The sequence below is a fragment of the Haemaphysalis longicornis genome, unplaced genomic scaffold, assembly GCF_048455015.1.
Source record: "Haemaphysalis longicornis isolate Haplotype H1 unplaced genomic scaffold, Haemaphysalis longicornis Haplotype H1 scaffold_5, whole genome shotgun sequence".
NCBI classification, from domain to species: domain Eukaryota; kingdom Metazoa; phylum Arthropoda; class Arachnida; order Ixodida; family Ixodidae; genus Haemaphysalis; species Haemaphysalis longicornis.
Genome location: NW_027526385.1, coordinates 101,264,688 through 101,287,761, shown reverse-complemented (window position 1 = coordinate 101,287,761; position 23,074 = coordinate 101,264,688). Strand labels below are relative to the sequence as shown.

The following is a 23,074-nucleotide window of genomic DNA, read 5'->3' as shown; positions in this document are numbered from 1 at the left end:
TGGCAGGACCCCCCCCCCCTCTTCCCGAAAAAAAAAACAAAAAAAAAAGAAATGCACAGAATTTCATTTTTTAACCAATCCTCAAGAATTAAATGCCAAGACAAAGGCGATATTCAGTTTACAAAACAAAGTAGTTACCGGGAACCCGTTGCGCTGATTCGCAACGAGAAATAAAAAGGAAATGTTTTACTACATCTGCAAAAGCGCAACTTCGATCATTTATTGCCATCTTTAGGGTTCGTAAGCTACCTTATACGCAAGAATGCAAACACATGTCGCTGTTGCAGGCACCTGTTAGATTTTTAAAGGAACGCAAATGGTCAACAGAGCAGCCGTAACAGAAAATTTGTGCTCACTGTGAGGTCCCAGAAGCTTGGTTTGCACACTGTAAACCTGCTTGTCAGTTTGCTAAAACCTAGCTAAACATGAGATGTTGATTGTACTGCGTGCGTTGACAATTCAATTCGCAAGTTCACTTGCAACGAAAGCCGTAAATAAGTGATCTGAAACCGTTATTCATCAATTTGATTGATTGATTGTAGGTTTTAACGCGCCGACGCAACGCAGGCGATGAGGCGCGCCGTAGTGGAGGGCTCCGGATTAATTTTGACCACCTTGGGATCTTTAACGTGCGCCGAAATCTCGTACACACGGGCGTTTTTGCTTTTCGCCTCCATCAGAAAAGCGGCCGCCGCGGCCGGGAATCGAACCCGTTATTCATCAAACCTTCAGAGTCGCTAAAATTTAATTTAAAATACCCGTTAGAGCGGTTACATTTATATCTCTGCGTTGATCAAAATTCAGTAATTTTATGTTGCCTTTTGAACCCACAAAAAATATCGTAAGCTCTTAGAAAGAATTTCGGGGCAGTTAAGTAGTGTTACCATTTCAGGGCATCCCACAAATGCAAGAATGCGTCACGCTACCAGTGAAAGCAATTGAGATTGCCGTTGTAAACTGAATTTCAGAGATCGAGAATTCCTGATTTGTTTCTAATTATGCTTTTATTGAAGGCTCAAAGCCATAGTCTGGAAAGATCGAGGTTGCTACGAGCCACAGCGTACAAGTTCATTGTCACAATTACGGCAATTCTGAGATTCCCGATGAGCCGTCGCTTTTTTGGCGTAGTAATGAAAACTGACTGCCGCTTCCATGCTTTACATTGAACGTTGAGGAACCGAACTACAGCATACCACTCTTGTTTGCACTTTTCGTGCGCACATACTGCGAGAAAAAAGCACGAAGCGCGCCCACAGTGTGCATTCTTACGGGCCGCTCAGCGGAGCATCCACACTAGCAGCGCGATGGTGTCGCCACCTATAGGTGGCGACACCATCGCCACTTATACCATCGACACCATCGCCACCATCGAGCTCGACATGTATACATGTCGAGCTCGCGGCGAATACCGAGCGCTTAATTTGCAAATGCCGTCGTTCAAGCGCTGCGCTGGCGTCCTTGCGATCGCCTTTCTTACGATGATTGCGAACCATTAGCGGCGGTCAGTCTGCGCCCGCTGTTACTACCGACATACATCCTAGCTTAATTCCGCGCAGTTCAGAGTGCTTTGCCGTTTTTGTAGAAATGTTTCTTTCACCTTCATGTCGTTATAGGCTGCTGTGACTAGATTAAAAAAAATACACATGCGTGTGTGCACGTACAGGGACGTGAAAAATCCCTGCTTCCCCGACTTCGCTGCCGGATACACTAAACTGCACTTACGGCCATACGTTCATGTGCGAAACGACTGAAAAACGGGGGCTCGTAATTCTGGGAATAGGCGTCAGAGAAGACTGCGATCAATTGATCGGGTAAACTGAAATCAGATTTGTGGCCTCTTATTTCACATACGAACCAGAGATCGAGTCCCTCTAGGTACAAATAATATATATATATATGGCTCATTAACTAATTATGACAATTAATCGTGCAATCCGTCTTTTTACCGGGCGCGGTCGTTAACAGCCGTTATCAATGAAGGCGCCTGGACAGAATTGTTTTGTGCTGGGATGATATATTCTGGCATATTTGTACATGACACTAACACAGGAATACACCCTAAAGAAATTCGAAAGAGAACCGATATCACGGTGATTATCAAGAAAAAAACTATAAGGTATATAAAAAATGAATTGGTGCCACCAAATGGATATTTTATTCGAACAAACATCCGTAATGACGTCGTGCAGGTGGCTCGTGCTGCTGACGTGGATTCCTGTGAGAAAAAATGCTGAGAGTGGCATTTGGGTTTAGTTTTTTAACGCCAAGCTTATCCAATATCCGTTCCTCAAATTATCCGTGAATAATCCTATTGAGAAGAGAAAAAAAATGTCACTACCGAGTCTGAGATGCGCCACAAACACTCCGCAAATATAAGCAATAATACATTGCAGAAGAGTAGTGACCCTTCTTCCGTAGCATGGTCAAATTCGCGTTCGCGCATCTGCTCAGTGCCGCGTCCACGCTCAACTCGCTTACACTAAATGCGTTCAAAAAACACTTTGCTGGACAAACGTAGGTCTGCTGTGAATAACACATTTGCCCAGTGTGTTTTGGTTCACATCGCAATGACTGGATACGCTGCGCCGTTGACTGCTAAGATGAAGTAAGCGCGCACACTGCAGATGTATGGCATCACGTGTAATGCAAACGTAAGATGTAATTAACTGTTCTCTGTGCACTGTGCATACATGGAAGAAAGGGCGTACAGCCGTTGCGGTGCGAATATGCATTTCAAGTGCCCATTCAAACGTGCGCGAATTGAACAAACTTATAACAGAAATTGCCAATCTAGCGTACATCAACGGCGCGGTCACTAGATTGGCTGGCCTTAAATTGTTTTACCTAGCCGCAATTGTTTGTCTTGACAGCCTCAATTCGCGCTGCACCGACCAAGCACGTATTACGCAGCAAATTGCTCCAATGTCATAACAGCGGGATTATAATACTCTCCGGGTCGCTTACACACAAAACATGACTTCACGCCACAAAGAGCTTACACGCACTCGGAACGCACACTCTACATTGTCAGACGCACGCTGCTGTTGGCCAAAACACTTGCGAATTCAAGCCAACAATTCTTGCGTCACGAAAATGAAAAAAAAGCAAAACACGAACGAGGAAAGGAGCGCAGGTGAGATCATAGAATGGCGCTACCGTAGTAATTTCAGGGGCTCTAGGGCAACCCACACAGGCACGAGGCTGTGCACAGCCGAGGAGCTGCTTCCTCCCCTTTCTTTGGCTTTACTGTGCGCCCAGTTGGGGCTGCAGGTAAACAGGGAGTGGCTGCAACCAGGGAGTGCTGGTCTGAGGGCAGCCCCTCTGGCTGGCTCAGCCACGACAGGTGGCCGAGAACAGCCGGTAGATGTGCCTGTGGGCGGTGGCATGAACCACCTCCTTTCTCCTCCCACGTGCCCCAAGGGGGTCCAGGTGATGGAGAGGTCGGGTGAAGTGTGCAAGGGGTAGGGTGCGGTGTGGCTGGCAGCACTGTGGCGTCAGTAGCTCTCATGAGGGTATCTTGGGCAGCCGTGGCGTCATTAGTGACCAGGGTTGTTACTGTGTCGCTTTGGTGTTCCACAGTGGGGAGGGAAAAGGCCGGCTCGGTCTGGTAGTGAGCGCATTTCTTGCGAATTTATTTGCAGCGTATTTGTGGAGGGCACAAATGTGGGCTTGTCAGTGGCCCGAGTTGTGGACTGGGTCCATGTTTCGGGGGATGTGGTCAATGGTTATGCAGCTGCAAAGATCTATGGGGAGTCGTTGTACGAGGGCACTGTTCGTCATAATCATTATTCAAGTTTGAACTTGCAACGAAAAGCAGCGGCTGCGCACTGCTTGACGGCACCTCTCCAGCCTTACAAATCAGCAGTAGGTACAAGATAAAAGCACGAAGAACAGGCGCACAAATACATGCGCACTTGCACGGTACAGGTGAACATGACCGTACAGCGCATTGTGGATGTGTAGATTACTGAATAAAAATATTGCAGATAGCAGATGGAGAACTTAGCTGATCGTGGAGTGTAGTATTAAAAAACTTTGGTAAAATATAATTTAACACGAAAAAGCCATAATTAGTTTGGCACTTCGGTAATACAAATTTATAAGCGGTTCTAACATATATGACGACTGGCTACAGGTAAGTGAGGCAACTGAAGAAAAAAAGGTCATTCTAAGCGGTTAATTTTTTATACAAACAACTAACAAGCATACCCGTAGGCAAATAGTCTGTTGACCAGTACAATATTGTATTGCAAATGCACATGCGTAATATGAGAATCATATGATTCATTGACAATTGCACGCTGCATTTTCTTTTGAAAAGTTAGTAACTTCAAAACATTGGTCACTGTTGCCCCAGACGAGAAAGAAATGGCTTAAATGTGAGAAAAATGAAGCTTTATCACAACCGACTACACTTCGTACTTGCAGCTATTGCAACGAAGACGAGTCTGTCGAACACTACCTTTTGACATGCCGACGTTTTTCCCGACTGAGACGTCAGTCCCTGGAGGTGCTGCTTTACAGTTTGAGGATATCCATAACAGTGCCGGCTATACTATTGTTCGGGGCATCCGAAACGGGGTTCTGCCGCCGGTATCCTGCCGCCGGAACCAACCAACCAACCAAAGAGGAGCTCTTCCGTCAAGTACCCATACTCCCCACGCGGTGGCTCTTTGATCAATGCTTTCACAAGAGCCGTGCGCTTGTGGTGCGCGCAGTAGATGTAAAAAAGGGCTTTTTGTATAAGCACACGGAATAACCATATGCTGTGGGTTGAGCGGGAAACTTTATTCGCAATTATGAGAACACATTTGCTGTGAGATGACAACCATCGAAGCAACCGGCGGCGGCCACTGCCGCGCCATACGAAAACAAACAACATGGCGGCTCACGGATGCGGCTGCTCGGGATTTCCTTTTATTCGTGAGTGCATTACCCGCATTCATCTCTAATAAACAAACTGAATATTAGCGAATCCCTTGATTCAATGCACGGCACTAACGTAGCCACAATCATATCACAATCACACATTCGAACAGAGGTTAGTCACTCTAGGTACGGTGGACAAAGGGCACAGACTGGAAACACCACTTTCAAAGTCGGCATCACTTTTATGCAGTGGTAAATTAATACACTATGCTTCGACCGTAACTGCGGAAACGAGGGTGAAAAGCTGTTCCCACCTCATAGCACCACTGATTTCCCGTTTCTCTTGCCGTTAGTAGCGGTACATTGTTCGATTTCGATTCTAAGTCGATCCCCCCCCCTTGAACATTGGATTGTCAAATTTTTAAAAATGGGGGAGTATGAAAAAAGAAAGCGGCCACTATATCGAACTCGCCAAAGACCACCTATCAGTCCAATATAGGGGATAATTCTGTATGAGCATGCTAAATAATTGGATGTCATAAAGACACATAACATACTATTTAAAAACAGTTTATTGATGGAGCTGCCTTGCCTTTGCACGTGATAGTCTGGTATCTTCGTCTGGTTTAACAACCTCGCTGCCCGAGACTTCTCCACATTATCTAAGGAGTCGGAGCAGCTGAGGCTGCAACACTCCACACTGACAAAGAAGCGCCGGACCAGTGCGAGTGCACCAATCACCGCAGAGGGTGTGAGCTGTTGCTTTCCTGGTTGCACATTTTCTATTGCGCTCGGCACGATCTCAGCAATGCAGTCTTACAAACTCTCCCATGGTTGCGACACCATTTTCCGCACACACCAACTCGCCGGCCGTTGATCTGGCAGCAGCGTCAGGAAATTCAGACAGCTCACTCCACACTTGGGCAACAGCTGTGGTGGCTTTGTTGCACTCCTAAGGATTTTCGAAGTTATCACTGGCACGCACAAGCAGCAGATTTGAAGCAATTTTGGGTGGTTTCTTCCGTAACAACTGCCCAGAACCCACTTTGCGAAGATTAATGTCAGCTCCCTGCTGGTCGTGCTTTGGTGCTCTTGGGAATCTCGTACGTCGCAGCGACGTCCGACTTCTCACCGCATTCGACTCTATCTTGACGGTGAAAGGCAAAATCGGCCGCTTCGTACGAACTGGAGCCGTCAAATATTCCTTTTTTTTAATGACACTAGCGCTAGCCACTGCAGCTACACTTCGGAAGAAAGCCCACAAAGCGCAAACTGCACAAGCACGATAAACGAAAGAAAAAAAAAGCATAGCTGGCGGGAAGGCCAGGATATTTTTTTTTAGGGGGGGGGGGGGGGTCGACAGCTTGCCGTGCACGGCGGGGTGGCACAGTCACGACAGAAAGAGTGCGGGCAAAAGGGGAAACAGCCGCCCGCTGTTCATGACCTGTTGGGCTAAATCACTTTCAGGGGTGTGCCAGCGGAATTTCTCCACTGATTCAAGGGTAAGCCAACTTGGGGGGCACTTGCGCGGAATTCGGCGTCCGGTACATCTGGAGTCGGTGATATTTTTGTTCGATATAGGCAGTGTGTCCTGCTCTTTATTCTCACTGCAAATATTCTGCGACCTGTAATAGTTTAATACAGAGGATAATTTGATGTAAACTGGTTCGACTTGCATGGGTGGGCCCTGCAAAGTTCCCCAGAAATGTTACAGATGCCCATGGGGAGTATCTTGGCGGTAGAAATTGTCGGGGGAGATGTAGTGCTAGTTAATATACTTGGCAAATGATTTTTTTCTAGTTTTTAAATTTCACTGTTTTTGAGCACTAAGTAGTGCGATTCCATAGGTGGTGTGGCTAATGAGGAGTTCCGGAATGAGTCGTGCCAGATCAGGTTCCTTGAGCCCTTGATACTGGTGGACCAATGCATTGGATGGGGGTGTGTAGAGGTGGCAATCTGAAATCGGGTTTACATAAAACGCACGCATTTTACCCACGTGTGCTTCTTGTACTCCACAGATTCTGAGAGCTGCAGCGACGACTCTACGACTTCAAGCAATGCACTGGGCAACGATGAGGGACACGCAGAACCTCATCCCTTGTCCACCATTAGGGGACGCTTTACCGGTAAAGCCCTCAACTTCCAGCTGCCGTGCACGGCTACAGAAAACACCATCTGCCAGATTGTCGGTCACCTGTCGGTCTGGAACGAGTTCCTGTTCCGGGCCTGTTGGCAGCTACAAGAAATGCCAGGAACCAGTGGCAGGCTCTCCCTGGCGCTCTTCCCTCATCCGACCTCAATCTTTTGGAATTCTTGGAATTCAAAACAGCTGGACCGTGTCATCCTTCTTGTGCGCCATCTGCTGAAGACCCACCGCTGCGTGGCACATGTGGAGTTTGACCTCTTGCTGTTAAAGGTGTGCGACCTCACGCCACTCTCGGAAGCACTTCAGGGACGCCGGTCGATCTCCAGAGTGAAGCTCACGTTTCAAGGTTCGCCCTTCGGGGAAGACCTTGCCAGAGCAGCACTTTGTCTGCCACGACTGCAAGAGCTCGAGTGTTCTTCCTTCGGGTGCCTTTCAGAGACCCTGATTGATAGTCTTTCCTCTCTTCTCCGGAACACGAGTTCTCTGAAAATGCTGCGGTTTTCAGGTTGCATCAACTTCGGCGGGAGTTCTACCAAAATTTTGCAAGACCTCGCGCAGAATCGCTCCTCTCTGACAGAGCTGGTGCTGCCTGCCTGCCTCATTGCTGGGGCTAAGGAAGATGCTCAAAAAGCGTTCACATGGTGGTTGAAGAAGAGTGTCTCACTGAAGAGCGTGACTGTACTTAAAGAATGGACACGTTTAAAGCGCCATCCACTGAATGGCATTCTCCAAGGGCTACTGGGAAACGAGAGCATTACTGCCGTGGACATTCGACTTCCTATACTTTATCAAGCAGATGTGCAGCTCCTGTCGGAGATAATAAGGCAGAACGGAAAACTGCAGAGCCTCAAGATATCACACGGGACTTCTGCCGATAAAAGACCTTCTTTTAAGGAGGGGGGTCCAAATAGCGATGACTCCGAACGCTGCCTTGAGGCGCTTGTTGAGAACAGCAGCCTAGTGGAAGTCGCCCTGCCCATCTATGTCTGGAACGAACACCAGTGGAAGAAGTTGTTTACGGCTCTGCCAGGCATGACGAACCTCAAGAGGGTGAGCATCGAACTACCTGACTGGACGAGCAGTCTTGCGGACAAACTTTGCGCGGCCCTCAGACAAACGGGGGCAGGCGAGAAGGTGTCCTTCAATGCCCCCCTCACTGTAGGGACGTTTGATAAAAGGTTTGAGTGTGAAGCATTCTCATCAGTTGCTGTGAAAGCCTCCAATGCCGACGGGGAAGCAATGTGTGAGATTTTGGAACGTATGCCGCCCCTTGGCCACATAACATGTTTAGAGTTACATTTCCCCTTCGAAGTCAACCTGGGGACACAACTGGTTTCAGCTCTTGCCACCTTTTTAGAAGCGACTCGCACGCTCAAGACCCTCAGCCTGAGCTTTTCATCGCTTGACCAGTGGGTTGACTGCCAGGAAGCCCTGATGGACAGCCTGGCTGTTAATAGGAGCCTCAGAGAAGTGCGAATCGAAGTGGATAAAGACAGCATTGACTTCTCCGCGTTTTATAAGCCCCTGGCAGCTGTCATCAATGGCAGCAAGAACATCAGCAGGCTGCACCTTACTGCTAATGATCACTTCACTGAATATTACTACGATGACGATGACTACGATAAAGGTGACTACGATGAAGATGACTATGAAAAAGGCATTGTTGAGAACTACACCCTCCTTGACTTGACCGTGAGTGAGTGCATGTTCAGGTTGGGGAGACCATGGTTCAAGATTACAGACACAACCAGGCGCAACCAAGGCTTGCTGACCTGTGCTGCTGACTTTGTCACGGCCGCCCGAAAGGACAGGTACGTACCACTTATTCTGGAGGCAGGCTTAGCTAGATTTATTGTCTGGGGTTTGAAAACTTGTGTCTGGTCCTAGGAGGTGTGGCAGAGTAACGCTTGAAATGTTGTTTAAAAGCCCTTTCAATGTCAGCTTTACCCTGGGTAAATTCTGGAATTCATGCTGTCGCGGATAGTGACGCAAGAAGGAAGCCAGACAACCAGTCACCCGTTCGCTGCCCTAATCACGACCAACTGCGCCGAGCACGAGGCGCGAGCTAGGCCCGTACCCCCGTGCCCGTGCAGCCCTGCCTCTTTTATTCATCATCATCGTCAATACATGCTATGTGAGTTGCTATAGCTGATTTATGCACGTATTTTAACAAGAGAAGTGTGTTTGAAAGTGTCGTACTGTGTCTTTGGCACCATGCCATCCGTCCCAATGATTTGCTGCTCACATAGGCTAAGGCACAAATGGGCAAGCAGATTTCTAGCATGTTGAACCGGTCCAACCCATGTCGAACCAACAACATTCAGCGTAAAATTGCTGAAAACTCAAAGTATTGAAGACTGAAAAGAGTGAAGAACGCTTCAATCTCATTGCGATAGTTGGTGCGGCAGGCCCGCATTACACTTGGTGCTTTTTGTTGTGGTGCACATTACTGGCGAAAAAATCCCGGGACATCTGCACTAACGTGAAACCTGGGGAGCGGCAAAGCATGCAGTGTAAAAGTATTCTTGGTGCCTTGGAATTTTTGCCATCTGAGACGAAACCTTTTGGGGGGTAGGGGTATAGAGCTTTGCTGACAAAGTCTAGTTTCTTTGAAGCACGAAGCATTCTAGCGCGAGGCGTTTGCAAACGAGTGTCCCGGTGTTCCTGTAATGTGACTACTTGAGACGAGATACGACGACATGAGACACTTACATCCTGAGCCCCTAAAAGGTCTCAGGACGTACTCTTAAACAAGCAAATAAGATGTTCACGACAGTTAAACTGCCCATTGCAGCCACAAATAAGCGCCTGGGTAATTTGCTTGAGAACCAGTCTAGGTTATAGCTCCCACACCAGAGCTTGGACAGCTGACAGGGCGTCGCCCTTGTACCTGACCTCACCAAACAAGCCGGTGCTGGCATTGTTCACTGCACGTGTGAGTGAGGCCATGCTGAAAGTCGGAAGAAAAAGGTTCAGACGGGGGGGCACAAAAGTACTCACCCAATGTGGGACACTAACCAACCTTTGACCGGAGCACTCTTCCCCTTCGGTTACCTGTGCAAGATTCTTACATGGCAATTTCCTACCATAAATCCCAAACCCACGCTGCTGCCTGTGATGTCAGCAGCGTGGGCAGGAGTACACGCACCTGCTCCAGACAAGCCTGAGAACTGTGAAGCTAACAAACTGAAATGCGCAAACTGTGATATACCCCAGCGCCAGCTTACTCCTGTTCATCAACAGAAGCATCATCAACTTCATCTACTGTCGTGGCCATGCTCAGGTTTTGAGTCAAAAGCCATTTGCAAAAATACATACAGAACTTTTTGCAAATACCGAGCCTGTTTCAAACGTAATTTTACCATCAGGCTGGCCCACTGGATGGCCAACTAACATAGTTCTGGCTCTCTGTAGCTGTAGATGTCCTTGAGCCATAAACACCATCATGCTACTACTGCTGTTTAGGTGTTCTCTGTCAGCGGTTGCATTTTTTTTGTTAGGAAGGTAAAGCAGGTTGATGCCAGCTCTCCCATTTGGGTAAAGATGGAGAAGTGTCGTGACCACTGGCAAGTCTGTGGTCTTCGTTTGGTACTTATGTTTTATGGGTGCCAAAAAGTTGCGTTACACAGTCGATTGCGTTGAGAATATGCAGAAATTCTTTTTCTGTTATTAAATTTTAAGCCACAACATCAGAGTGCAAGTTATATGTGGAAAAAAGCACTGTATGATGTGCATCCCTGAATAAAAATTTCAGTAGGCATTTCGGTGGTCCTTGTAGTAAGTAGGCTCTTTCCATTACCATGATGCTCTACCGACTCGCCCTGCACACAGCCTCTGCAGCATTTCCTGCCTCCCCCAGTGAGGGAGGCACAGGTGAATGAGGCGTACTACACGGCCAGTTGTTCTAGAGTGAGGTAAACCCTGCTGAGCATGGCTGGTGCAGAGTGGCGTGGGAAAAGCACAGGTCGCGTAATGCCCAGTCCGTGCGCATTCCGAAGATGTGAGAGGATGGTTCTGGTAACATGCGCACCTAGGGGCACCCCACTTCTTGGCCATTGACTGTGTGCACATGTGCCAGTGTCGGCGACGTGTCCGTTCACCGTTGCTGACGTAGTACTACAGTCAAACCCGTTTATAGCGAATTGCAATATGCACTGCGATTAGTTCGATATATCCAATAGTTCGATATAGCCGAACCCACCTATAACGAACTTATCATTACAAGTTCGCAATTCGCGGGAGCCCCCCCCCCCTCCTCCTCCTCAACTCCACCATCCCCGCATGCAAAAACGAACACAGTGAAGTAGCCGTTACCGTACCCAAAATAATCCATTTATTGCAAGTTTAAAGGGGTCCTGAAATACCTTCCGCCGATGCGTGGATGTACATGTAACCAAATAAAGCAATGTATTAGCAATCTCCTCCCGCAAGAATTTTGTTGAAGCGATGAGTATTAGCTGAGAAATCGTAAATCAAAAACCGCGCATTATCGTCGCGTCGCGTTTCCTCCTCCTTTCAACTTACTCTCCGCTGTTGACGGCGAGCGAGTCTTGCCTCCCATGATGCTGCGCTCCTCGGCGGTGACGTACTTCCGCTATTGCGCTGCTCACACAGCCGTCTGCTACGGGCAAGCTTTGTTGACACCATGAATCCCACACTCCGCTCAAGGCTGGAAAAGCGAACGAAAAATCTGGCCCCATGTGTGCGGCGGCCTGGCCTTGCCCTTTCGCGGTGTACGTTGCCGCAGAACTTTGCTATCGGCGGCACGCGACTTTTTATCGGCGGCGAACTCGCAGCCGCACGGGGAGGGCCCTGCGCTCGCCCCCTTGGATGCACAGCGCACTGTTTATCCAAAAAGCGCCGTATCAGATGTGGCCCCGCTGGTACCGGGTCTTATTTTGTGGCGGTGGTAATTCCTGCCGGCGGCATGTGACCGATACAGAACCCGTGCACAAAACGCCAGTTCAGCTTGGGGCGACGCGTGGTGGAGAGCGGCAACGTTGGCAAAACATGCTCCGGCGCGGCTCTGAGCTTTCTAGCGCTGGAGCGAGCACCATTTCTTTGACAATATCAAACATCGGTTGCCCTGGCAACAAGGCACTAACCGCTCTAGAAGTCAGTTACGGTTGCGTGATCCCGGTTCAGCTTGAGGCCCCACCTCGCGGCATATGGGCGCTGCAGGCATACTACTCACTCCCATTTGGAAGTGCGAGATGCGTTTGGCATTACAGGAGGCGATGGTATGTGTGTTGTGGACGCCTTTGTTTCGCGATGAAATGTGACGTTGTGCTTCTGCGGGTAATTAGTGCTTCCCATGGTCTGGATTACCTTTCTCAAGCGGCGTACGACTCAACCTCGCATGGGGTATGTGCAGTGTGCGTGGCTAAAAGCCATCTCGGCTTGTGCGCCAGAGATAAGTGACTTGCTGTTCGTGCCCGCAAACCGCGCGCGAGGTGAGTGCCGAATTTACGAGGGGCAGGAGGAGGCAACCCATCGCCTGTCAATCGCGGTTCGGACTTGCAACGCATGTTGTGACGTTGTGTTCGTTCGAAACGCATCTCTGGATTGTTTGGAAGTTGAATAAAATGTATGCGTCAAACCCGGGCATTTGGCTCAGGGCGTTCTCTGCGATTGCAAGAAAGAAGTGCCACGGGGCTTCAACGCTTTCTTTATGGAACGTGCTCAAGTAAGAGAATATTCATGTCGTGTTATGGCCCTGTTGCATTCAATACAAACAGGTTAAGCGTTTATTTACACTTGTTTCGTTTGTCGTAAAATGTCCAAGCACTCCGGCACTCCACTGGCAGATCAGCCGGCGAGCCGACGCTGAGCAGACGACTCATCTCTTTGCCGGAAGTGCGTGAAAAAGCCGCCCAATAGCAGGATGTCTAGCTCATGACGAACATCTGGGAATCGATGATGTAGACATGTGAAGATGGCGGCGTCCATGAACACGAAGGAAAGGGTGAGAAAAAAGCGACAAACTTTGCAACAAAAGTGTGAGCTTTCCGCTGCGCGTAAAAGACTAATACTTGGCACAGATGATGTTGACGAGCCAATCTAACGATTGCGCTAGTCAATTTAGTGTGCTCAAAACGCCTTTCAGGGCCCCTTTAAAGCTACTTTCCGCCTGAACTGCCTACTTTGCAAAGAAAAAAGCGGTGATTTTTATTTTCACTTTCGTTTTGGCGGTTTCATCTAGCATAGCATTCTCTACACGAAACATTATTTGCACCAGTTCGAGTCCGCGTCCTCCAAAATCTAAGAAGCATTGGCGGAGCAGATTGACTGCCGAAAGCGCTTCATTATAAGCGTCGGACGGCTTTCACTCGCGACATCATCGGGAATGTGAGGGAGCTCTTCCCACAGTTCACCGATGCTGCTGTCTTGTTCCGGACTCGCTGACTGCGCGGGTTCCGTCGTGAGTCCCGTGCGTCGGAAACAGTTACGGAAAGTGTCGGGCGTCATGTCGCTCCGTGCGAGGCGCAATGTCTAAGTCACAACTCTTGCTCCGTTGTCGCTACCAATCCACATCTCAATCGCCGCTCCCAGATCATGCATTTCGGCGGTCATTCTAGGCGCGCATAGTTCGATATATCGAATGTGAACTTCGTTATAAGGAACATGTTTCCCATGTATTTCCGTAACTGAATTATTTTTGTTCGATATATAGCATAATTCGCTCTATCCGGGTTCGTTATAGCCGGGTTTGACTTATCTTGTCGCTGCTGGTAGCATCCTGGCCGGCATCGGGTAGTGTCACGCGTTTCGACCAGCAGAGAAGGAAACGGGAAACAAGGGCAGGCTTAAAACACATATATGACGCAGCAAAGCTCGAAGAAAATAAAACCGAGTTAAGAAAACCACACACACGAAAAAGCTATCGAACTCTCGACAATGGAAAATACACAATGTCCTAAGCTACTGCCTTACAAGCTCAAGAATGTCCTAGAAGGAGGTTGTGCTAGCGCCGAGTCTTACGTACTTCACGGGTGTTGACGTAAGGAAATCGAAGTGTCGCTGCGAATAGCTGGTAACCGCATGCTGTCGGCGCGATGTCGTGCGACTAGTGTAGCCCGGCTTAGATTCCGGAGGACGTGGACGTTGCCGTTGTCGGGGCCGTCGTAGCGCAGGACGACGATACAATGCCGCTGACGCCCGTCGCCGCTGGAGCCGCCAAGACGTGGCTTGGCGGACTGTCGGGAGACCGGAGCCGAAGCATCGTCGGCCCGCTCCCGCCCAGGCTTGTGTGGCGACGTCGGTGTCTTGGGTCGCGTCACCCCAGGCTTCGCTCTTCGTCAGCCGGGTATCTTGTTGTTGTCGTTGTTGTTGCGCCTTTAGATATGGCACATACCCAATCAGGGGATCGTCCAATCAACAGAGGATGGTTAAAATTAATGGAATTCTTATCTAATCACGAGACGCCCAGGAAAGATAATTTAGACTGGTTAGAAAAAGTTTTGAAAAAAAAAAACCCCTGAAAAATCAAAGCGAGGGTGACCAATCGCAGTCATAAAGAGAATCGTTTTGAATTTTCAATGTAGCGCAGGAGGACAGAGCATACATCCAGGAGGCAGAACCCCGTTTCGGATGCCCCGAACAATAGTATAGCCGGCACTGTTAGGGATATCCCCAAACTGTAAAGCGGCACCTCCAGGGACTGACGTCTCAGTCGGGAAAAACGTCGGCATGTCAAAAAGTAGTGTTCGAGAGACTCGTCTTCGTTGCAATAGCTGCACAGAGCTGTTGGCGCCAGACGAGACCTGTGTAAGTACCTATTTAACTGGGGTACTCGACAACGTAAGGCTGTAATAACCACCTCTAATTTGCGTTAAGGGCACCATTCAGGTTTTCATGAGAATTTACGATGATTAAAATCTCTTAATGATAATAAAATCGATTCTTGCTGTTCTTGGAGTTTCAGCATCCTACGGTACCTAGCTGCTGTAATTAGAGAGTTTTAGCAGTCCGTATGCCCCGGCCGTTCCGTTCGTTACGTTGCTACCGGGTTTACCGGGACCCGACGGCGCATGCGCGCGCCCGTACCGGGTTCTTCCCGTGTAGTGAAACGGAAAACGTGTTTTAGCACTCCGTAGAGTCCTACGGTACCGTTCGTTCCGTGTGACGGCTGATTAGCCGAGTTGTTGCAAAAATCCACACGCTAAAAATACGTAAATAAACAACGAGTTTCCCCTAAAGCATTGCAAATCCAAAATAAATCGCGCTCGGCCGGACGCATTGTGAGGCAGGGGCTGCGGCGGCGGCGACGGCACCAGAGCGAGCGCAGGTGACGACATGGTCGCGCGCCGTTCACGTGGAGGAATGGCCTTGGCCTTGCCCGATTGAAGCGCTAGACACATGTACGATTGGTACACGCGATTCGTATGCGACTGATCGTTATGACTGTCACCATGACCAGTCGTACGCGTGAATTCGAGACACATGGCCCTATGCAGGTGTGCGATGCCTCGTCGGCGCCGCTCCGCCCACTGTTTTTGCTCCATGGTCAACTACGACGATCGCTGAGCTGAATTTGTAGATTCCGCGTGTTTCTACGCAAGAAATGGATAAAGCAGGCAATCGTGAAGCGTCTTCTGCATCGGAAACAGTCCGCGCACACGCCGGTCGCGCCTGCCAGCTCGGCACACTCAGTGGCTTGAACCGGCGCAGACCACGGTAGCAACCGCTTGTCGCTGCTCTTCTGAATCAATCTGATCGCTAAAACGAAGTTCCACCTGCGAGAAAGTAGGTGTTAGTGTGGTGAAACGTTGTGCTAGGGATTGTTCTCAGGGCTTATTTTAAAAGCGGCGATCAGATATCAGCCGCGATGCAAGCCTATGCTGACCGGCCGTGGACGCCGCGGCGCGCGGTGCGCCGAGCGGCCGAGAGATGGCGATATCTGCGCGGAAGCATCGAAACAGGCTACGCAGATGTCTCGGTCACCGATCACTCAAACGGCTGTTGTAGCTCAAATAAAGTTTCACATGCAAGAAAGGGGATGATAGTGTGATGAAAAGGTGCGTTACGGATTGTCATTCGCAGTTGCACAGATAGTGGCGATCAAATATTCGCCAGGACGCTAAGCCTAAAGTCCCCAACATCCAAGCCGACCAGAGCAACGCAAGCCGGTTGCGGGGTCCGGATACGGTAACACGGAAGCAGAGCGCCGGGAGAGACGCCGGCCGCGTACGGAACAAATGGCGCATGCGCAGTCGGGTCCCGGTAAACCCGGTAGCAACGTGACGAACGGAACGGCCGGAGCATACGGACTGCTAAAACTGTCTATTAAACGTGTCGGCTCTACGACGTCTACTACAGGCCCAGAAAGTGCTATCCTTGCTAGAGAGTCGGCAGTCTCGTTGAATGTGATCCCCGCATGACCAGGAACCGAAAGAAGGTTAATTTCGGTGACCGAAACGGAGTGACCGAAACGTCCGCAAAAGGGGAGTGTCTTTAGGGGAAGAAAGGGCTAAGCATACAGAAAAAGAATAAGAAATTATCATTCGAGATGTAATTGATACATCCAGCTTTCGTAGCGCCAGGACAATTGCCAGGAATTCCGCGAAGAATATGGGGATAAAAGCACCCAGACAAACCAAAAAGGTCCAATTAAGGGAAAGGGAAAATATTTCTATACCGGATTTTTCTTCTCGTATCTGTATATATTATAGCACCTGGCTGCATTGAGGCCAAGTAATCTTCCAGAAGACGATTGAGCAGCCGGGCTGGTAAATGTTTAGAATTTTGGGGGAAAATGTTCCGGAAATTGATAGAAAGAGGAGAACTGATGATGATGATAGTTGGGTTTTATTGGCGCAAGGCCGACTATGGGCAAAGAGCGCCAAAGAAGAAGTTACTGATTTATGATGAGACCGTACATACTAAAACATGTGACTAAAAGTAAAGGTGATGCAAAACAAAAGACAATGGAGATGGCTGGTGTATAGGGCCAGGGTGATTACACATGATATGACAAGAGCTGCAGAAAGTTTACCTCAGCTAAAAACTTAAAAACACGTTGACTAGAAAACATTGGTTCGTCGGCTAAAAAGTATGATGGGTGCAAAGGAATGTGTTGTCTGTATAATTCAGGGAAATGTTTGTGTCGTGTTGTGTCAAGTGCCTTGCATGTTATTAGTATGTGGACTACGGATAGGCCCTTTCCACACCTGCTACACGTGGGTCCCGAAGTACCAGTGAGCAGGTGGGAGTGCGTCGCATGTGTGTGGCCCATCCGCAGCCTAGCCAGGGCGACTTCAGTGTATCTGTTGTGTGAGTCAGTTATGTAGCGTCCAAGTTGTGGTTTTATTATGTGTAGTTTGTTGTCTGTTTGTTGACTCCAGTGTAATTGCCATGTGTTACGAAGCTGTCGTCTGATGTGTGTCTTTAGGTCGGTGTAAGGTACTGTTGTAACGAGAAAGAGGAGAACTCCTGTCAGTATATAGAATAACCTAATTTATTGCTACACCCAATCGAGAAAGGAAGCTCTGTACTAAAGTGCTTTGTGGACGTAAGGACCTGGGCCATTGGTGCACCAGAAACGCACCTGATTCAGCAATAAAGATAATCTGCTCCCTGTTCACCTCAGAGCTAAAGCTCTCAGAAAAGTTTCAACAGTCAATATCCGGAACCTATTAGGCAGAGGAGGAACGCGCGCTTCCAAGTAAACTACTCCATTTCCTGCATTCGTAGGCAACCCTAAGCAGCAGCGAAGAGCGTAGCGCTCCAGAATAACCAGCCGATGAAGCTTATACGTGGCGCACCCAGCGAATAACACGCACCCAAAATCTAAAATGGGGCGAACGTACATTCTGTATATCATAAGAATGGTCTCTCTGCGCATGCCCTTCTTTCTATGACTGAGACGTCTCAACATCCCAACAGCACGTGCACCTTTGGCCTCAATGAGGGCTGTATGTGAGGTCCAGTCAAGTTCACTGGTTTAAATAATCGAAAGGTACTTTAAAGAAGGAACTTGAGGAATTAGGCACTGTCGGTGACTGAGAGTAATGTTAACAGGGCCTGAGATCGGAAAAACTAATAAGGAACATTTGTTGACATTCACAGAGAGACAAATACTGTCCAACCAGGAGGCAATAAGGTTCAAATATAACTGCAATAATTCGTAAAGAGATGGAATGTCAGGTGCTGATGCAAAAAATGCAATATCGTCGGCATATACAAATGTAGAGACCCCAGAAACCACCGGAATAGCGCTTACAAGGATGTTAAAAAGAACAGGGGAAAGGTCCGCCCCTTGCGGTACGCCCCTAGACTGTGGCCGCTGTGAGGAAGTAACATTAAATTTTACACAACTGAACTGCCTGTCTCTCAGAAATTCACAAATCCAAGCTATAATGTACCTTGGGAAGTTTAAGACTTGTAACCGAGACAACAACACAGGGTATTCGACGCTATCAAAAGCTTTTGCTACATCTAGGGTAACTAGAGACGAAAACTGGTTAGTGCAACGGGCTAGTTTAATCCGGCTTTGAAGGTCCATATGCGCACTCCAAATCGAACACCCAGGGCGGAAACCAACTTGTCTCGGGCTAAAGATTCTAGAACTGGACACCAATTGCATTATGTGCTGCTGCAAAATCCGCTCGATTAATTTAACCGCGTTAGATGTCAACGCCATAGGCTTGACGTTTTCAATCTCCTCCGCCCCTGCCTCGATCTCTCGTCTTCCTCCTCCTCTTCCTTGATCTCCTTCGGCGTCGTTGCGGGGATTCTCCATGACTCATGACAGGTAGTCAAGTAGTATGGCACAGCTGGTTTGAGTGCGCATGAATGGGTATATCCTTGAGCTGGAGCTGCTTCCTGGGCAGACAATGTTGGGTCTACACTGCAACGCTGTTACTCCAGGCTCGCATTCTGCCAATTTGGTCTATCGGCGCGTTTCATGACCGTGGACAAATTGGCATTCCCAGGATGCCTCGTGTTCTTATCGAGCATTCTCTGCTGTCGCCAAAGGCGAAACACTGGTGCCTTGGTGTAGGCAAAGGATCACATGTGCAACCACCGGCCTCTACCACATTGATTGATTGATTGATTGTGGGGTTTAACGCGCCGACGCAACGCAGGCGATGAGGCGCGCCGTAGTGGAGGGCTCCGGATTAATTTTGACCACCTGGGGATCTTTAACGTGCGCCGAAATCTCGAACACACGAGCGTTTTTGCTTTTCGCCTCCATCAGGAAAGCGGCCGCCGCGGCCGGGAATCGAACCCGCGACCTCGTGCTCAGCAGCGCAACGCCTTAGCTCTACCACATTGAATGCAGCTCTCTGCAGAGAGTGGGTAAGGTGGACGGATTGCAAGGGGGGCACTGTATCAAGGAATGTGACGTGACCGTACATTTTCCCCGTTGAATGCATTCTAGCCCTAACAAAACGATCGGAGAGAGGACGCCCTTGCGTTTTGTGCAGAGTTCCGGCTGGGAGTTTTCAGTCTCACCATCGCAGATATCGGGGTGAACGACAGCGTAACAGCTGTGCTTTGCAGCACTTGCTTCACATGCACTCTGCAGTGTTGGCATGCGGCAGACATGGACATGAAGTGGATGAGCGCTGAATCGTAATCTTGAACGCCTGGGCTGCATAGTGAGGTGATCAGCTATATTCTTGTGAACATTACTAGGCAGCACGAGCTTTTCGAATGCGAGATCTGGGTGCTTGCAAAACCGATGGCACGCTTGCTGGCTCCTGTCCACACTACCAAAGGAACGTGTGACTGCGTGTGTAGTGTTCATTCTTCACTGTGGCAGAAAAATCGGACACTGTCTTGAATATGCCCTTTTCATGTAGCTGTCAAGAGCCTTCAGCCAGCCCACATGTTTCTTCACTGAATTTTGCGTCAAGCCAAGCTACCCCTCACCTGTCTGGCCCCGGTATTAGGTTACGGTGTTGTTACAACACGAAACAAAGTTGCAAGTTGCAAAGTTGCAAGGCACGAAACAAAGTTCGTGCCTTGGCTAGGCGTGGAGGATCTTTTGAGGCTAGCCACCTGCAATATCAGCAGCGCATCACTACTGTGTTTGGTCGTGTATCTTTGATTGAGCCAAAGCCCCCACCTTGTCCTGACCTTTCGTCCCTGTGCCCTGTCCTTGCCACAGGCGCTGTGCCGTGGCCCTGAAGCGGATGCAGGGTCACCCCGAGCTGGTGGAGGAGGTGGCCAGGCTGAAGGGGGTGGACCAGGAACGGGCGGCCGCCATGGTCCAGGACAAACTGAGGAGCATCCAGTGGGCGGACATGCACCAGTTCATGCGGCTGGCCGGGGTGGTCAGGGAGCGCGTCTCCTGCCGTGCGAGCGAAGACGGCCGCACGCAGCTGGACGCCCTCAACGAGGACTGCTGGAGGGCAATCAGGCGCTACCTCAAGCTGGAAGACATCAGGGACGCCACCGCTGAATCGTTGCCACCATAGTAGTCTAGGCGTCGAGCAGGTGGACTGTTTTGGGGTTGGTCGAAAGCCCAGAAATAAACAAAAGATAAGGAAAAAAACTACTAAAGACACTGTGTAGTGTGTGTGCTTTACTGGCGCCAGAAACAGCATTTGGTGGGTGTAAACCCTACAGGTCCGGGCCGTCCGGCCAACACCGCTTGGTTGCCCTAATGGAATCCCTAATGGAATGCCTAATGCCCCCAGGTCTTCTGTTCGATCACGGCCGGGAATCAAAGCACATCTCAGCACTGCTGCTAGCTGGGCTGTTCAGCTCACGTGTCGCTGTGCGTTTGAGCTTCTGGCAGAGGCAAGTTATACAGAGACTCAGGACGACACCTGCACTCGGAGCCAAATGTTGCGAACAGCAGTGGGCACATTATCTCGCCACAGGCAGTTGATGTTTCAGGGTGCACCTTTTTTGGCTCTGGGTGGCACACTTCTTGCTGCAATTCTTTTCTCCTAGGAGCACTCCACTGGAGCAGCGGTTACATTGAGCCCTTACGAGCATACCCTTGGATTGGCTTGGCTGGCCTGGCATTGGGCTAAACATTGTGACGGTCCGTCATACCTCCTGCATTTGCATTGCCAAACCAACCACGTCAGAAGCACCGTCGTCATATGGCAGCGTTCATTTCTATGCATCATTTGTTTGTTTTCCCACCATCATTGCTTCTTTCTACTGTTCATGCCAGTTGAGTACCAGCAGACGATAGTTTCATGCAAACAGCTTGTATTGAACGTTTGTACCTTCTGTGGTTTGCAAGCAATGTTTTCCCCATTTGATTCTTGCTCTTGTGCCTGTTAACTGGCTCGAGCGTCAACCTGCCAGCGTGCTGTGTACCACTCGAGGGTCCCGGGGAAAACTTTTGCTAAAGCTGCAAAGATGCAGAGGACATCACTCGACAAGCGATTAAGCCGATAGATTGGGTTCTCAAAAGCCTGTTGTATTGCTAAACTGTCGTATCAATCGGAAAAATGTAGGAAACCAAGTCCGTTAGCAAGTTACCCCAGCTATATTGTCACCGATTCCTTAATTGGGTGCGCTGTGAAAAGATATTGAGAGTCGACTCAAGCGAGCAAACAACCCCACCGAATCTACAGGGCACAGGTGATGAAGGGGGTGGCCGTCTGATCTGCGGCTTTCGCCGACCAGAGCGGTAAGGATGAGTCAGAGCCTTGTACGAAAACAACACAACGACTTATATTTGTACAGGCAAAACACTGTGCAAGCACGAGGACATGTAACGTAAGTGAGAGGTAACTTATAATGAATACAAATGCGACAAACAGTTCAAATACAAAGTGTACAGTAAGGAGATTTAACAACGAATGTAACCAAGTAGAAAAATTAATTAAAATAAAGACATTTCGATGCATATGAGAAACAGAGTCCCACAATATTCACCGACCGGGCCGGACGACGAACCGCTGTCGGAGGCGATTCGGCTACCTGTGAAGCATGGCTTCGTCGTAGGCCAGGCCGTCCGAGACGATCACGGTGATTCGAGACCCGGGATTACGTTGGAGTCCTCCAGGGCGCGTGTCGCCGATGGTGGGGTGCACAAACTGGCAGAAGCCGTTGTCACATCACGACGTCCAACGTAGTTAACTTGCTTCGGCGCGAGCCTCTTTTTTATAACTGCGCCATCGCAGAGAGAGAAGGCACAACCCGCAACGCGCACGCCGCCGACGAGCGCACAACTTCCCCCTTTCTCTCTTCTAGAATCATCGGCGCGCCTTAGCACTGGCAAAGCTACGCTCGCCCCCTCGAAAGAACTCGAAGCTTCGGTGAAAGCTGAGCGGCTGAGTTTTCATTTTGGTATTTTCTTGCCGGCGAGCCGGCGAGTGGTCGCGTTACCGCCGCTTCGTTCGAGAGAGTTCCAGTGTATTCTCGGGGCGAATCGAACAGAACTGAATAAATCGGTGACTGTAACAAGAATTAGGCGCTGTACAATAAAAATGAAGAAGTTATACGGTACTTTTAGGCATCGTACGCTCGAGTTTGTGACATATATCCTTTAGCCTCTCGGGAAAATTTGCACAGAAAAGCCGGGAATGTGCAAGGTGCCACCGGCGCTCGTTGAAATCTTGGGCAGACCGATGGTGGGGCCCTTGTGGTTCTCTCGAGCTCTGGTGTTTGGATGGCTTAGAGGATCACTTATCACTTACCCCATGGCGAGTCCCCAAACTCCACAGTTGGAAAGAGATGACATCCAGAGTGTGAGGCTCTGCATTGATGTACAATGTGGAAGCTAGGGAAAGGAGCGAATGTGATTTGGAGTATAAAAAGCGCGTGCAAGTATAACAAACAGTTAATTGCTACAAGAACGTAGGAGGAAAGCTGTAGGAAGACGGCCGTGTCTTTGCTCTAAAAACGAAGAGAGCAAGGGAAGGAGATTGAAGAGCAAAGTTGACCTGCAGTGCGTGGTCGGAGACGGCAGTAAAACACTTCCAAAACAAACGCGTGCTTCAGTTGGCCAACAGGTGCAGTACCAGACGCGTCGGAACTATTCTTCAACTGGGGGAGCCAAAAAATTGTACCATACATCACCATCATCATCATTTAGTTTCTTGAAGGACTCACGCATGCGCAATATTGCAGGTGAATAGGCTAAAA

At 49.2% G+C, this 23,074-nt stretch overlaps 1 protein-coding gene across 3 annotated transcripts in view; it reads left to right on the top strand.

Annotated features, from left to right (window-relative positions):
* Positions 1 to 20,483, top strand: part of LOC144138642 (uncharacterized) — a 51,584-nt gene extending 31,101 nt beyond the window's left edge. For 2 of the 3 annotated variants that reach the window (XM_077671029.1, XM_077671031.1), the window contains 2 exons: positions 6,888 to 8,826; positions 20,130 to 20,483. In XM_077671029.1, coding sequence (XP_077527155.1) covers positions 6,888 to 8,826; positions 20,130 to 20,439 — 2,249 coding nt within the window. In that variant the 3' untranslated portion in view covers positions 20,440 to 20,483. Of the gene's footprint in view, positions 1 to 4,424; positions 4,511 to 6,887; positions 8,827 to 20,129 lie in introns of those variants that run through there. The other variant, XM_077671030.1, reaches the window with a different exon arrangement.
* Positions 20,484 to 23,074: the final 2,591 nt, after the last annotated feature.